The following is a 15,351-nucleotide window of genomic DNA, read 5'->3' as shown; positions in this document are numbered from 1 at the left end:
ACTGTACAGCAAAGCCTTTGTTGTAAATAAATACTTAATAATGGACTGTACATATTTTGTTATTCCTTTGACGTACTTCTACTCGAAGTGACATCAGTTAATATCTCTCCATCCATCCCTTCCTCCCTCCGAAGGCCGGAGCCAGACTCTAACCTTACACTTCTGAACTGCGAGGCGGACGTGCTAACCGGCGCGCCGCCCGTATTGGGGAATTTAAATGGATGAAATGTTTGTTTTGTGTTATAACGACGAGGCTATAAACCGTTGCACAATGTGTCTCTTTGGTGTGGGTTGATGTCTTTTTTGATTGGGAGCTGGACAGCACGCGTTTTAAGCAAACAGTCTCGCCATGTGAATAAAGAAGGAAGGAGAAGATGGAGACATTTGGTTCCAAACATAGGCGCTGTTCTTTCCTAACAAAGACCACCGCTGTACCCGGCATGCGACACTCTTTGCCCCAAACTAAAACGGTCACACTTTTTTTTTTCTTGGTTTGTTGAATACAGGAACATTAAACCTTGATCTTTGAGTGAGTTGATTTTTTTATTTTGAAAAAAAAGCGTAAAAATTTAAGGATTCCATTTATATTGGCTTCCTGGTCAGCAATATTGCAGCGGAAAAAAAATAAATCTTCAAAATCTTTCTTGTCAGATAGTAGCTCATGCATTGAGAAATATATTCTCAAAAATGATTAGTATATTTTTTTCCATATTTATAAGTGGTGCACATTTATATATCCATATATATTTATATATGTGGCCTTCAGTAGTACTGATTAAAAATGGTGCTCCCCCCCCCTCCCCTCCAGCATTTAAGTTGTCCATCCCTGACACGTGAGCTGGAGCAAATCCCTGAACTCTACAATACGTAATATGCATTGTCCATTTCACGCACGAGTCTAATTAGTTTCAAGAGCTTTACCTCAATTCAAGAGGGAGAGGGAAAAGATTTCAACCAATCTTATGGCAGTTCCATCCCAGGGAGTTGCTGTTACTTTAAGACCTATCCGCCCTTGTTTTATTCTACTATTTTTTTCCTGTCTGGCCTCATACAAGAAGCCGTTTAAGACGGGTGGCAGTCACACAGAGCTTGCATTCATAGCCTGGCACAGAGAGCGAGCGAGGGGGCTGGGGAAGCCTGCAGTGTCACCGTGGTGGAAAGGAACTGGAGGATTCTCCTGCACAAGCCACTGGCAACTTTTCCTCAGTACTGAAGTAAGATGTTCAGCATTTCCTCTCGATATTGCTGATATCCCTGCTCTCAATCTGTCTTTTGCCCCAATTTGATAAGAAGACGCGACTCTGAATTTGAACAGGTCACACTAGCTGACATTTGGAAAATTACAATTCTAATGTCAAACTTTATGCCTGCCTGACAATTTAAAAATCATTGAAGAGGTTCAGTAATTATTTTAATTTTCTTTTTTTTTTTTGCCCTAGAGCAAAAACTTTCATTTAACGTAAGGCTGCTGATGTCAGAAATGTGTTTTTGGTTAAATTGGATTTAATGTTAGTGTTTTGATTGTTTCTTTGTGATTTGAATGTGTTTTGATAAAGTTGTTCCTTGTTTGTTGATACTGATGGGAAGATTGATCAAAGGTGAGCTTGTCTAATTGGAAAAGTGGCAAATTATGGGCAAACTATCGGCATATTTTCAGAATTCATATTCATGTAATCTACTGTGTTCACTGGAGAAAAAAAAAAGTAAATAAAGTACAAGAGTGCTTTGTAAACTGTTATATTCTCATGTTTCATAAGAAATAGCATCAATATGGTTTCGTAATATAAATTCAGATAGCAATAGGGCACAAAACCTATTTGGAATTTTGGACCAATATTTCATTGATTGATTTATTCATCAATTTATTTATTTCGATTTTTTTTACACCCTGCAATCACCACCATTTGAGTTGCTCAGGTACCTAAAGGTCAAGCAAACAAGCTATCTGCAAAAGATATCCTCAAGGAGACCTTATTTGAATAAAGTATTTTTTTATTTTTGGGGGAAAAAAAGTCAATTGAATATTTTGGTGGTCTTCCAATGGCTTATTAAATTGACAATTTCTTTTATAATGCCACCGGATATGGGCTAGAGTTCAATATTTACCGCAATTTACCTTGGCAAACAAACCATTGAGTTGTATGTTGGCGATTCACGGCCCATTAGCTGATGTGGCTGTAAAATTGGGACAGGGTGTTGACTTGACGGACAAAACAAGGACACATTTTGCTACCTCTAATAAACGCGGTCCTGTGCAACAAGCACGCTGTGTCAAATCACACCATGAGGTTTATATTTCCACAACCAGGCCATGTTTATCCAAGAAGTTGCAATGTAAATCCGAGGTCTGTGCTATTGCGGCCTCAAATCATTCCAACACTTTCTCTCCTGGGAGCTTACGTTAACTGCCAAATGTTTAACGACAGTCGTTTATTTAGGCGGGGTGGGGGATGCCCCGCACGCAGAAACCAACGTGGGCCATTTTTGAATGAATTGCTATTAAAAGATGAATTGTTGAACAGTAGGAATTGTCAAGAAAAAGCAACATTCTGAAGTCGTGCCGTTTCAGGTCCGCCGTTGAAATTCCATCGCCTGAGCCGCAGAGGAGAGAGACACGGGAACGTCATCGGATAGGTGGGCGAGTTTGGTGCTGATTGCTGTGCTTTAGCAGGTAAACTGGGGTCTAAGGTGCGCGCTGAGCCGCCTATGATACCAACCACACGGATGGAAAGAACTTTGATGTTCAACCCTCATAGAGTTTTACAACGGAGGCTGAGAGTAGAGACAGATTGGCAGTTTATATTATAATTCAACAAAGGTCAGAAGTGAAGATCAGACACATCGACATCAGTGCATAAGAGTAGGAACCAAACAGCAGGCAGCCAACAGTTTTAGGAAGAAAAAAAAAGTCAAGCAAGCATCTTCATGAAGATGTCCAGAGAGGAGCAGAGCTTGTCAGATGTCGAGCTCAGCCCCGGCAGGTCGGACGACAGTCGTTCCAGATCACCCGGTCATTCGTCCGGCGCCGGCGGGGATGAGTCGCCCCTCCATAGGCAGCAGCTGCTAGCGGTTCTGGATGACGGCACGAGGGGACACCCCCCGGGTAAATCCGACGATGAGGATGAGCGATTCCCGGCGGGGATCCGTAAGGCGGTCAGTCAGGTGCTCAACTGCTACGATTGGACATTGGTGCCCATGCCGGTGCGGGTTAACAACGGTAACAAGAGCAAGCCGCACGTCAAGCGACCCATGAACGCCTTCATGGTGTGGGCGCAGGCGGCCCGAAGGAAACTGGCAGACCAACACCCGCATCTGCACAACGCCGAGCTCAGCAAGACCCTGGGGAAGCTTTGGAGGTGAGATGGTGTCGTCGTCACAGCTCAGGCTGTTGTAGCGTTGACGTGGCCTCGAACGATCGCTCGATCGAAAGCATCCTCCACATCTGTTCGTTTTCACCCAAGGCTTCTCAATGAGAGCGATAAGCGACCGTTCATCGAGGAAGCGGAGAGGTTGAGAAAGCAGCACAAGAAGGACTACCCCGACTACAAATATCAGCCTCGACGTCGCAAGAACGGAAAGACCGGTTCTGGATCAGGGAGTGACGCAGAAGGCCATATGGAGGGTGAGATCAAGCATAGACAATCCATCTACAAGGGCCTTCATCTGGATGTGGTCTACACTGGGGGGGCGGGGTCCCCTCTGGCAGATGGGCATCCCCCTCATGCTGCAGGTGGGCTGCCGGCTCCCTTGACCCACCTCACGAGTATGCCCTTGATATTATTCACGGTTCCGATGAATATCTTCTTGTAAAGTGACTTTGTGACTTCACAAAGTTTTAACGTGGTCTGTCCTGTGTGTTCAGGTCACAGCCACAGTCCTCCTACACCACCAACCACACCCAAGACAGAACTTCAGTCTGGGAGGGCAGGGGATGGAAAGAGGGAGGGAAATGGGGTTCCCCGTGGCCCAATGGGAGCGGAGGGTAGTTCAGGTGCCGCAGGGTCCGGAAAGCCTAACATCGACTTTGGCAATGTGGACATCGGTGAGATAAGCAACGACGTGATGGCCACCATGGAGCCGTTTGATGTCAATGAGTTTGACCAGTACCTTCCCCCCAATGGCCATCCAGGAATCGGGCAGAGTGCTGGTTCAGGAGCAGCGACGCCCATAACCACGGCGTCTCAATACACCTACGGCATCTCCTCCGTTCTGGCGGCGGCCAGTGGACACTCCGCCGCCTGGCAGCCGCAACAACATCACGGCTCCCCTCTGAGCTCAGACCCGTCCAAGACCCAGATCAAGAGCGAGGCTTTTTCAGAGGGGGCCGCAGCCGGTTCCCACGTCACCTACACCTCTCTGAGCCTCCCTCACTATAGCACTGCCTTCCCCTCACTGGCAGCCAGAGCTCAGTTTGCCGAGTATGCCGAGCAGCAGGCCTCGGGGTCGTACTACGCTCACTCTAGCCAGGCGCCGAGCTTATACTCGGCCTTTTCTTACATGGGGCCCACCCAGAGGCCCCTGTACACTGCCATCAGCGACCCATCCGGTGTGTCACAGTCACACAGCCCCACACACTGGGAGCAGCCCGTCTACACTACACTGTCGCGACCATGACAGATAACCAAACCAGAGGGCGCCGGTGCCGGCCCGGCCCCCACGCCCGACCCGACGAGCAGCAGCGGTTTTGGTGAATGCGGTCTGGGCGGAGGGGAGTGGGCTGGCACCGGGGGAGACAGGAGGGGAGAAACCCCGCACTGTTCTCACCCGGAAATGCAGTCAGAGGTGAAGGCTGAGTTTGGAGCGTGGTGCTTTGACCATTTCATGCAATGAGGTTTGTCATGAAAAAAAAAAAAAAAACTCAAAATGTCGAGCGCTCCAAACGACACAATTGGATCACGAATGGTGGCTGGCTTTCTGCGCGGATGTGAGCGAGTAGAATCACGTCACTCACTCCCAGAAAGAACGACAGATGTATTAAACCCTGAGCAATCATTCAATGTATTTTTGGATTTGTTTTATTGAGGAGAGCTCAAGACTTTTGCTGGTCCGTTGACATCTCAGGCACGATTGAGATATATCGCAATTTGTCTTGATTCAGCAAAACAACATGCTAACACTGATTTTTTTTAATAGGCACATTTGTTCCTGTTTATATCGCTCTGTTCACGTTTCTTTATATATATATTTTTTTTCAAATGAATCTGAATATGGGAGGAGAGGGGTTGCCATGAAGTATCTTATCCGTTTTTTTATGAAGTCAACTTCTCACTTGTTTGCCAACATTTACACACATGAGAAAATTGTCAAATCACCAAAGTTTTGAAACCAAAACTTTATTCATATGCAAGAAAGAAACTGACATCATCAAAATATGATCTTGCAAATTGGTACGTAAAAGATCATGTCAAATTTGTATTTGATTTCAGTCATGTAAAAAAAACAAAAATATTTATACTTTCCTCATCAATACATCATTGATCATTTGTTTCAACATTATATGTATTTATATGCTTCGGCCTTTATTATGGCCACTGAAAGTCTGTTCCGCTGTGAATTGTCACGATTGTGCATGAGTTCCAATCAACAGCAATTTTGACAAAAATTGCCTCATGCAGAGAGATCGGCTTTCACAAAGATGTATTTTCATAACATTTAATAGCTACCGTGCCTTATCCTTCATTCTTGCTTTTTATTCATGAAATTCAAATGTAACACATTATATTGTGCATTGCCTAAGTCACAATTTCCATTATTAGTCCTTTTGATATTATTCATCTCAAATGTACTTTTATCTTCACTTGTCCTACATTTAAAAAGCTGGAAAACAAGAAATGACTTTGTTTAACATATATCATTTTAAAATCACTTTTATTTGAACCCAATTGCATGCAGCTTTGCTCTCCTTTAAATTTAATGTACATCACCATAATTTTGCATTTACAGTCATGCTGTAATCTTTTTTTCTCTGTATTATTTACTTTTGCTGTTACTTGATGTTTGTTCCAGTTGTGTGTGACAATTGCACACCAACAGGGAGGATGATTATTTGCACTTATTTCAAATAAAACTTTGCTTTACAAGAAGCTTGTTGTTATTATTTCCCCTTCAATTGAACACATTAGTATACAGGAATCAAAGTCAAGGCTCCAGATAGAACAAATATATTTCAAGTGGCTAACACATTGGGCCAAGTGGAGGCCAATAGGAGGGTATATGATGGATAATCTTTTAATTAATCACTTTATCAACCTCATTACACAACACATGGCAACTGGAGCCCACCACTTAGCTCTCTAAAGAGATAATTTTGCATTGCTAACGAATATGAATGACAAACCTAATCCAGCATCATCTGATGAGTTTACTTCTTTTCTTATATAGAAAATATATATATATATATATATATATATATATATATATATATATATATATATATATATATATATATATATATATATATATATATATATATATATATATATATATATATATATATATATACACACACACACACACACACACACACACACTGGGTTTATTATGTGAATTTTTGTGTGAGTAGCAGCTTGACTCCTAATTCCCAGTATTTAGTAATCGGCTGGGTAAAAACAAAGCAGGCTATTGAAGGGGAACTGGGGGGGGGGGGGGGGGAGCCGTGCCCATAGCTGCGAGGCCAGTCGTTTCACCAGGATACAAAGAGACTCTCATACCGCCCCAGCATAGACCCCTTTTACCAAACCCCACTTGAGCCCTCCTCGTCTACGGCATTTGCACCCCCCCACCCCCTATTAAAAAAATGCAAGCACCCTAATGGGATTAAAAGCATTCCCAGATAAAGAATGTTTACCAGGGAAAGGAGCAGTGACAATTTGTGGCTGCTTTCATAATGACATGACTACATGATAAGACTATAAGTTATGGGGCTACTTATCACATTTAGTGGAAGCTCTTCCGCCTGAAGTTAGCTTTGGAAATCACAAGACATCCTTTTGAGCTGAGCTATCTATTCTTGCATCAGTAAAATGATGATCAATAAATGGTTTTCAGAGAGAAAAAAGTTGCAATGCCAGAATTTTCAGTAGCTTTAAATGCATAGGGGATTTTGTTCTTCTGTTTATTTATGTGGTTGAAAAAAAAGCCCAACCTGGTGACACTTAGATGAAAAACAAACTATTTTGAGCAAAGTGTAAGAATGGGCAGCAGTGGCTCATTCCTTCAGGATAGAGAAGTTGGAAAATATTTAGAACTGGCTGCTGGACAGATTGCTTCTGTGACACATTGAGCAACTCCCCAAAAACATATAAAAGAAGCCAATCCAGTTTTCAATTCAAATCTATGCAGCACCAGATGCAAACAGATTCTTTTCAAATGGAGATGAGGCAGCAATTTGGACTTTTGATCAACACATCTGCCTCACAACTCCTTTATCGTTCAGAGAGCAAAAAAAAACGTCAAAACTTGTCATCTTTTAAGAGCACAACTACAAGACATCAAAAAGAAAAGCACAGTGCTATGGCTTGTTCTAAGATCACTGTCCCACAAGGAAAGAAACGCATGACCACTGAATGAGCAAATGGAAAGAAGACTAATGACAAATGTGGCTAGAATGGCGTGCAGTTTCGAGATGAAAAGATATTTGCAAGATCCTCAGCTGCGGGCGACCTGATGGTGTCCTTACTGTGGTTGGTGCAGCTGATTGTCACATGGCTATGAAAGCAGCCCACAGTTCCCCTTAGGCACCTTCTCTTATGAAAAGACTTACATATGAAATCATCACAAGCAGCATAAATAAAGATTGTGAAAATCATTGCAAATAAGATCATCGCAAAAGTTCCCCATTGGTGTCGTTTGATCGCTAATTTTCTTTAGAATTGTACTGACACACTAATAGTTACAGTGGATATCTCAACAGGGGTGTGAAGAATTTTTATCTAAAACAAAGCAACAAACACTGACCTAGTTACTGCTGACAACCTATTCCCCCCCCCCCCTCCCCCCAAAAAAACAATACAGAGACTGCTTTGTGCGTGTGCTTTCACGGGAAAGAAAGTTTGGAGTTGAGAAGCTTCAGTGCAGTTTACAACCCTCCCTTGGCTAAGGTTGTAAACCATCTTACTCACCCACAACGGGGTGACAAATGCATTAAAAAGCTTCAAATGTGAGTTTTTAAAAAAAAAAATAATTGGCATTTAAATAATACACAACATGGATTGTGAAAATATTCCATTTGGAAATTTCAGATGACAAATTAAGTCGTGGCGCTCTTGTAAAAGTTGTCCGTAACCATGTCAACAGCTCAAGGCGAAATTGGGCAGCATGACATGGAATTGTACAAACACCAACGACCGAAAAGCATCGTTTTTGTTTTCCTTCCTTTTGTATGGCGTGATGGACTTTGACTGACATAAAGAAAAACACTTGTTTCTTACAAAGCTGTTTGCAAGTCCTAGTGTGGTTAGTACAATACAAATACAAGTACTAGACAACAAGTTTATTCAAAACATAAAACAACTATTTTACAGTCACACTTGCACAAAATAACACATTTAAAAATACAGGCTTTATTCACTAAAAGAAATAGTACGGTACCTTCCCCAATTTCAAGAACATCCTCAAACTGTGATTTAAACAGATGAGATACAATGGATTCAATTCAACCTAAGTGGCGAGAGAGGATGCTTCTTTGATACATTTCCACAGAGTGGCTCGAGAGTTGGCGGAACAAAGACAACAGCACCTCCAGTGGGCATTTGCTGATAGAAGGAAGGGTGGCTTGCAAGTGACTTAATCATTAATGATGAGCTCATCGCAGCCCCAGTCTTCATAACTCCCATCTGGAAGGTATCGGCGGATGATGATGGGGATCTTTCCGCACCTAGTGAAGGAGACGAGGTGGTGGTGAATGTGATCAATTTGAGGCACATTAAATCCATTGCTCAGTCACACATTAGTATTAGTTATAAACTGCCGACTACTATCATTCAGGTTATCAGTTACTTAGTGTTTTACTATTGTGGTAGACTTATGTTGAGATATACATTTTAGATATGATAGTTACTCACATTTATTATTACCAAGATATTTATATAGCGTACTGCTGCTTTTTTTTTTTTTTTTTTTTTAAATAAACAATAGAGGGTGCAAAGGAAGACAAATACAAGCAATACTTACTTGAGCTCTTTCATGGCAATTTGTAAGGGGTCCGTTTCTCCTTCCAGTTCCACCATGACCGGTGCGCACATCCTGTTAAAAGCGCTATTAAGTTCCCGCGAGCATCCGGAGAACATGCAAACTCCACATAAGATGCCTTGAGGCAAGATTTGAAGTCAGAGCGGACATGCTAACCCCTTTTGAATTGTGTAATGTTCCCATTCAAGCCAAAACACTTACGCTATCTGGAGAGCTCTTGTTCCCAAAACTCTGGCTCGCTCATATTTCGTCATGTATGATGTTGTTATCCTCTTCTGGTTGGCCTGCTGGCCCTCGCCGGCTGGTAGGATTTGTACATTCTCCTGATCTTCCTGTCATAAAGAGACAAAAAAAGAAAGTTTCAGATTATGGCTCAAAATGTTATCTTGACAGCACGTCGAAAAGAAAATGGACACGTTAAGTAATGTTATGATAAAGCCTGAACTCACATCTTCCGGGTTTTCCAAGTCATCTAATTCTTCATCCTCTTCGGCATCATCAAAATCTCCGTCATCGAAACTGTGAAATTGTGAGACGTTATTTATTCTAACAGGGGGAAAAAAGACTTAACTATTGCAGTCACACATGTTTTGTGGTTAAGTTACAAGGCAGCTAGCAGGACGACTAGCACACATTTCCTTCAAATATATCCCATAAGTGAAGTATTGAATGCAACTTTTTACGTTACTTACTTATCTTCGTTGTCCGACATATTCTGCTGATGAGTCTAAATCCCCCAAATGAATTGTTTCAATGATTTTATCCCCCTGCTATGTTTGATGCATACAGGCTCATGCACGAGTATGATAAACGATTCACTTCCGGTTATTGTGTGTATCACAAAATAGATCCGGACTAACAGAGTATAAAACTATGGTTCCATTTGTTTAGTTTGTTTCACTCCACAACCAGAGTAGCAATGTTATCATCAACACTACCAATATTCTTATAAGATCCGAAAAATATAGTTTTAAACAGTAAAATGTGGATTCAAATTGTTATATTACAGCACAGTATAATTCTGTGGTTTGTAAACAGCGACGTCTAGCGGATCTTTTGCGTCACGTCAATAATCAAGTGTTTGTTTTTTGCAAATCAATATTGTATATGAAACTTAAGAATTTTAACGTACATATTAAATCCTTCTCACATAAAAACACTTAAAAATTCTGAACATCTTGGACAATTTATTAATGTCAGAAGTGAATTCAATCTAAACATTGACACAAAGTATACAGATTAAACACACTTTTCAGAATATAAGATCCTCTCTAATTTCAACACAAAAAATATTTTTTTTATCTTTTGTTAGCCGTATACTATTATCCAAATTGTAACATACAACATCATTGTAGTTGCTCAGAATTTCCTTCTTTGAATTGAAATATTTACAATTTTTTTATGTTCAAATGTATTGAGGTGCAAGCCTCCATCTGTATCTGTAGTAAAACATGCGTACTGTGACAGCATTTCAAAAAAATAAATACATATACAGTATATACATATCGTTAGCCTAATGGCATCATTTCTTACATCAAGGGTAAATATAATAATCTACAGTCTGGACAGAACTTCAGCTGCTTTTATCCACAGAGTTTTTGCTGCGCTCGCTTTTCCGGTTCATCTTAAAAACCTTTGAGGGCTTGAACTTTCCTTTTGACTTCTTGAGCTCTTTCAAATCTTTCAAAAGAAAAATCCACACAAATCATCATTTCCAACACACTATGCAACCATTTGAATAAATCGAGATCATTTCATAGCATATCCTCACCTTGGTTCTTGTTTTCTTCCGAATGTGCATCCTCTTCTCGCTCCCTAATTGGGAAACGGAACTGCATTAATGACTATGACATAAAAATCAATTCTGGAATTATTTATTCTCAATGCACCTCTTCCTGTCTTGATCTAAAATGCTGACGATCTGGTTCCTCTGCTCGATAATGCCAAGCAGTTCGGCCATCAGGCTTTGCTCTTGACTTCGATCTTCTTGACTCCAGACGCTCTCTGAACATCCAGTATAAAAGCACCATAGCGTGTAACATACACATCAGAATTTAATCTCAACAAATGGTTGCACAAACTCACCTGGTTTATTGAGGAGACGTCTAAGCTCATACTCAACATCTGCTTGCCTTTCTTCTAAACTTTGCTGCTTAGTCCTGCCACACAATCAGTTCAATTTGATTATCTGGATTTTTTTTTAAATACACACAGCAGTGCAAACACTTGCTTGTAAAGCATTCCTACAATACTTTAGCTACTTACAAATAAACCAGCTCAGTATCTCGTCGCATCAGAATTTGCCTTTCATGGGTAAGAGCGAGCCATTCAGTCACTAGACGTTCTTCTTCTTCATCTAAAATTTAAAAAGAAATACAATTAGTGTTTTGTTCATGTTTTATGTCCATTTTTTCGGTTGAAAACAAAATGCTTGATGAACCATTCTGGCACTCTCTGATAGTTCTCTCCAATTCCACGCCTCTTTCCTCCAGTGCCTCCAGCTGTTTTGTCACTTGGCTTTTTTCCACCTGCAGATCTACAGCAGAAGCGTACTGGTCTGCCTGCACCTGCCAAATGACAAATAATAGCCAGCATTCCTTTAAAAAAAGAAACATGTAATCCAAATTAGATATAAATCAGCATCATACCTTCCTTTTAACAAGCGGGAAGCCGTGTCCGGGGGCAGCGGCCCGTCCAGATGTGAGGGCCTGGCAAGTTTTGGATTTGGGTATTTCTGGTTTTGCATCATAATGGTCCTTCTCTTCAAAAACCTTCATGGAAAAAAAAAAAAAGAAAATCCACTTACAACTATTGTATACATATGACTTAAATATGAACCCACATCTTTAAAAAAATATATTTCTTTCCATACCTTATTTGATTTCTTGTCCTCTGTCACACCAAAAGGCATTTTAGTAGATTTAACAGCTGGCACAGAAAGACTTCTTGTCAAAGGAGGACTATGATTTCTTTTTTGTGGGACATTAGCGCTCGCTAAATCGAAGCAACCAGGTTGACCGGTGTGTCCATCATGATTGTCTTTGGGCTGTAACTTCGCATCTTCCTCATCCAGGTCCTCACCGAAAGGATTGGGAGGAGGGACTCTTGGTCTGTACCAGTACACCTGTCCGTTTAGACCACGTTTGGAATGCGTGGGGGGTCCCGGGGACTGAACAGGAGGTAGTTGTGTCCAAGGTCCGGGATGGATGATTCCCAACCATGGATGGTTGGTTTTCACAGGATTTTTCAGACTCCTCCTAAGTACGATTTAGAAAACGATGATGAGTGTTTAAGATTCATTTAAGTACAAAGAAACAAATGTCAGCTGACTTACAGTTGTGATGAAAAAGGGGAAGACTGACTTTGAGTGGTCTGTTGAGGTGCCACCTGTTTACTCTCTCCAGTTACTTGCGCATAAGGTGAGGACAACTTTGGCGTCACTTCAATTTTTTTCTCGTCCTTCCGCTCATCACTACTGGTTGTCTCCTCAACGTTTTCTGGGAATGTCATCGCACAGTGTACACATAACCTTGCTGAGTTTTTTTTTTTTTTGTTGCATTAATTTCAACAAGTGGATATTGTGTTCAAAAAGACAGCATCACATTTATCAGACCTAATAAAACAAAATACAGTCAAATAAATTTTCTTACCTGAGGTGCTGCTCGCTGTTTGGGAAAGTTGAGTCCCAGCTGCAAGGACAGAAACCGACGTGTCTTTAGATGCCAGCTGCTTACTTTCTCCAGTCAGTTGCAGTGACGAGAATTCCGAGGGCTCGTCGGTTTTTGTCTCTTCCGTTTGTTTGGTTCTTGCCAAAAGCGATGGCGATCCATCGTTGCCATCGCTTGCCTCGTGGACGTATTCCGGAGCAGGTTGAGGAGACGTTTCTCTTGACATGCTACTCTGTGTTTCCGATGACTCATATTGTACTGTTTGCTCGAACTGCGGTGGTTTATAAAGCAGTCTGTCATGTGACCTTGTTGTCTCAGAATACTGAGGAACGTTGATGAGCGTCAATCCACCAAGAGACAGGCCTTCTTCCTGTACCTCAAAGTTGTTATCTGCTTGAACTGTTATGTGATCAGAGCAAATGAAACAACCAGCCTTCTTTTCTGGAATGTAAAAGCCTGCTGCGAGGGTGCCATGGCACACTTTGCATCTGAAAGAAATAAAAGTTTATATGTGATACATTTTCAGAAATGTTAGCAATATTTGAGTATGAGTACCTGAAACAACTGCGATGGCAGATCTCGCCGCAGATCACTTGTCTCTGAATAAGATGAACAGGTTTCATACAAAAGCGACATGCATTGTGTAGACTTTTGTTAGAATAAAAATCGTCTTTGCTGGAGGGCGAAGAATCCAAATGCTGGTGGAAAAAGATATTAGAAATACAAAATTGACTCTTTCTTTCATATGTTGGAAGATTTACTCTTTTATCACCTTGTTTGATGAAGTGATGTGTGATGACTTCAAACTGGAAGAACCTGCTGCAAAGTCAAGATAGAAAATGGAAATGATGAATAAAGATCACAGAAGAAAAAACTCGTCTTGACCTTTAGCACACTGCATGTAAATGGAATGAGTGAAGATGAAATTGCAAATGTAGGTCACAATTGTTGATTCGCTACCAGCACAATAAATCTGATGACTTCAAATCAAAAAAAGGAGCTTCTATACTTACTGTGAGATACCCCGCTGAAGTAGTGGTAAAATTGAGAAAGGTAAGTGATGACGCTCAAATAGTCAGGCACCTCGGTGGCAAGCAAATCTTTGGGGACCAGGAAAGCGGGGATGCCAAGTTTTCGCTCTGCAACCTCAAAGGCCTGAAAACAGTGCATGGAAAAACACCAAACCAAATTACATGTATTATTGGATAATAATGTGCAACTGGTTGCGAATCACTGCTTTGCAAGAGTACACGTTTGTTCAAAGGGACACGTTATTGTGTGCAAATGACTCACCAGTTGGTTGTTTTCGTAAATATTAGCTCTAGAGAGGAAGCTGAAATCTCTGGATCAAGATGAATGAAACAAAACAATCACATTATTTAGAGCAGGAAATTTCAGCACACAAAAAAAACCATGCCTGTTAATGACATAAGAAATAAGCTGACTTTATTTTATTTTAACCACAACAAACCTGAGTAATCCACTTTACTTTAAAGAGAAGATGGCTACGAGTGAGATTAAGTTGTTCTGAAGAGATTAGGCCCACTGTCAGATGTAGATTAAACAGCATGCTACAACAAATGTAGTTTTTTTTTGTGTGGAACTTCAGTCCTGCACAAATAAAGAAAAACAAAACTACTCACATGAGATCCGGGCGGTGTTTATGGATGATGGCACAAAACGCAAATCCATCTCGGAACGAGGTGGACAAATTGGTAATTTCCACTTGTGGGTAGGTGGTGCAGGTTTGGACACACCACTTGAGCAAGGCTTTCCTCGGTGCCATCGTGTCATGGGTGGAACTGGACTTCATCACGAGGGTTGGGTCAGCGTGACATAGTACATCAACACAGCAACGTGGAGGCAGAAGGCGAACGAGTTCGAAGGCTACATTTAGCACGCCGTGTCAAATGTCAATATTGCATCATTATAAAACAAGGTTAGGTAAAGTCAAGTTAATACTCATTTTCCGCATGAAAAAAAAAAAAACCCCGCACGGAAGTTGACAAAAGTTGATCTTTTGCGACTTAGTCGGCGAGGATTCAGTCATACAAGTCACTTCTCATCCCGAAACAATATAAATCGTTGAATTGTGGCGAAATCGCAGGTATATTTGATCGCAGAGATCCTCAAATGTTATTTAAAAAAAAAAAATCCCCTCGTTGTATGTCCATCCATCTTGCTGTGCGCGACACAAGGTAATCAATAGCTGCCACTAGGGGGAGACAAAACGCTGTCGGGAGATTTTCCTAAAGCCACTTTGCACAACTTTGTTTTCGCGTTTGTTTTTGTTTCGTTTAAGTGTTTATCTCAAACCTGTATAGCTCCTCCTCTTCCCTGTTCCTCTCCAGACTACTTAATATATATATATGTATGTACACATTTTTCACTGACTCGTGCTTGAAGATCCAATTATAGTTTTTCAGTTCAAAATGAATGTAATATTTCGGAATCAGTCCAGTTCATTGTGATGAAAGACTAAATAAATGTCTTA

At 41.1% G+C, this 15,351-nt stretch overlaps 3 protein-coding genes across 5 annotated transcripts; 1 reads left to right on the top strand and 2 right to left on the bottom strand.

Moving 5' to 3' along the window:
* Positions 1-2,650: 2,650 nt before the first annotated feature.
* Positions 2,651-4,614, top strand: sox10 (SRY-box transcription factor 10). 2 transcript variants are annotated; one of them, XM_085933057.1, is made up of 3 exons: positions 2,651-3,356; positions 3,462-3,730; positions 3,863-4,614. In XM_085933057.1, exons 1-3 carry the CDS (start codon positions 2,926-2,928, stop codon positions 4,612-4,614), a joined length of 1,452 nt encoding a protein of 483 aa, XP_085789183.1. In that variant the 5' UTR covers positions 2,651-2,925. The 2 variants fall into 2 exon arrangements, with proteins under 2 accessions (XP_085789183.1, XP_085789182.1); XM_085933056.1 differs by having other exon boundaries at positions 3,462-3,763.
* Positions 4,615-8,476: 3,862 nt separating this feature from the next.
* Positions 8,477-10,031, bottom strand: polr2f (RNA polymerase II, I and III subunit F). Its single transcript, XM_085933990.1, has 5 exons — positions 9,882-10,031; positions 9,639-9,708; positions 9,391-9,521; positions 9,172-9,243; positions 8,477-8,875 (listed from the first exon to the last, which is right to left on the bottom strand). Exons 1-5 carry the CDS (start codon positions 9,899-9,901, stop codon positions 8,785-8,787), a joined length of 384 nt encoding a protein of 127 aa, XP_085790116.1. The 5' UTR covers positions 9,902-10,031; the 3' UTR covers positions 8,477-8,784.
* Positions 10,032-10,365: 334 nt separating this feature from the next.
* LOC147044548 (MICAL-like protein 1) lies at positions 10,366-15,296 on the bottom strand. Of its 2 annotated transcripts, none has more exons than XM_085934007.1 (15): positions 14,501-15,296; positions 14,151-14,199; positions 13,871-14,012; positions 13,630-13,676; positions 13,413-13,555; positions 12,840-13,345; positions 12,524-12,686; positions 12,062-12,446; positions 11,838-11,960; positions 11,630-11,750; positions 11,455-11,545; positions 11,275-11,348; positions 11,079-11,193; positions 10,961-11,004; positions 10,366-10,869 (listed from the first exon to the last, which is right to left on the bottom strand). In XM_085934007.1, exons 1-15 carry the CDS (start codon positions 14,668-14,670, stop codon positions 10,763-10,765), a joined length of 2,280 nt encoding a protein of 759 aa, XP_085790133.1. In that variant the 5' UTR covers positions 14,671-15,296; the 3' UTR covers positions 10,366-10,762. The 2 variants fall into 2 exon arrangements, with proteins under 2 accessions (XP_085790133.1, XP_085790132.1); XM_085934006.1 differs by having other exon boundaries at positions 11,630-11,756; positions 14,501-15,293.
* Positions 15,297-15,351: the final 55 nt, after the last annotated feature.

This window comes from Syngnathus leptorhynchus, chromosome 16 (assembly GCF_054491065.1).
Source record: "Syngnathus leptorhynchus isolate UIUO chromosome 16, UIUO_Slep, whole genome shotgun sequence".
In the NCBI taxonomy this organism is placed as follows: Eukaryota; Metazoa; Chordata; class Actinopteri; order Syngnathiformes; family Syngnathidae; genus Syngnathus; species Syngnathus leptorhynchus.
The sequence above is the reverse complement of the archived record's forward strand: the minus strand, read 5'-3'. Positions and strand labels throughout refer to the sequence as shown.

Coding starts and splice junctions, on each gene's coding strand:
- sox10 (XM_085933056.1), top strand. CDS start 2,926: ATGAAGATGTCCAGAGAGGAGCAGAGCTTGTCAGATGTCGAGCTCAGC. Junction 3,357..3,461: donor ACCCTGGGGAAGCTTTGGAG/GTGAGATGGTGT, acceptor TTTTCACCCAAG/GCTTCTCAATGAGAGCGATA. Junction 3,764..3,862: donor TCCCTTGACCCACCTCACGA/GTATGCCCTTGA, acceptor CTGTGTGTTCAG/GTCACAGCCACAGTCCTCCT.
- polr2f (XM_085933990.1), bottom strand. CDS start 9,901: ATGTCGGACAACGAAGATAA. Junction 9,709..9,881: donor ATGTCGGACAACGAAGATAA/GTAAGTAACGTA, acceptor ACAATTTCACAG/TTTCGATGACGGAGATTTTG. Junction 8,876..9,171: donor ATTGCCATGAAAGAGCTCAA/GTAAGTATTGCT, acceptor CTCCTTCACTAG/GTGCGGAAAGATCCCCATCA.
- LOC147044548 (XM_085934006.1), bottom strand. CDS start 14,670: ATGAAGTCCAGTTCCACCCATGACACGATGGCACCGAGGAAAGCCTTG. Junction 11,546..11,629: donor TATCAGAGAGTGCCAGAATG/GTTCATCAAGCA, acceptor TTTAAATTTTAG/ATGAAGAAGAAGAACGTCTA. Junction 11,005..11,078: donor TTAGATCAAGACAGGAAGAG/GTGCATTGAGAA, acceptor TTTCCCAATTAG/GGAGCGAGAAGAGGATGCAC.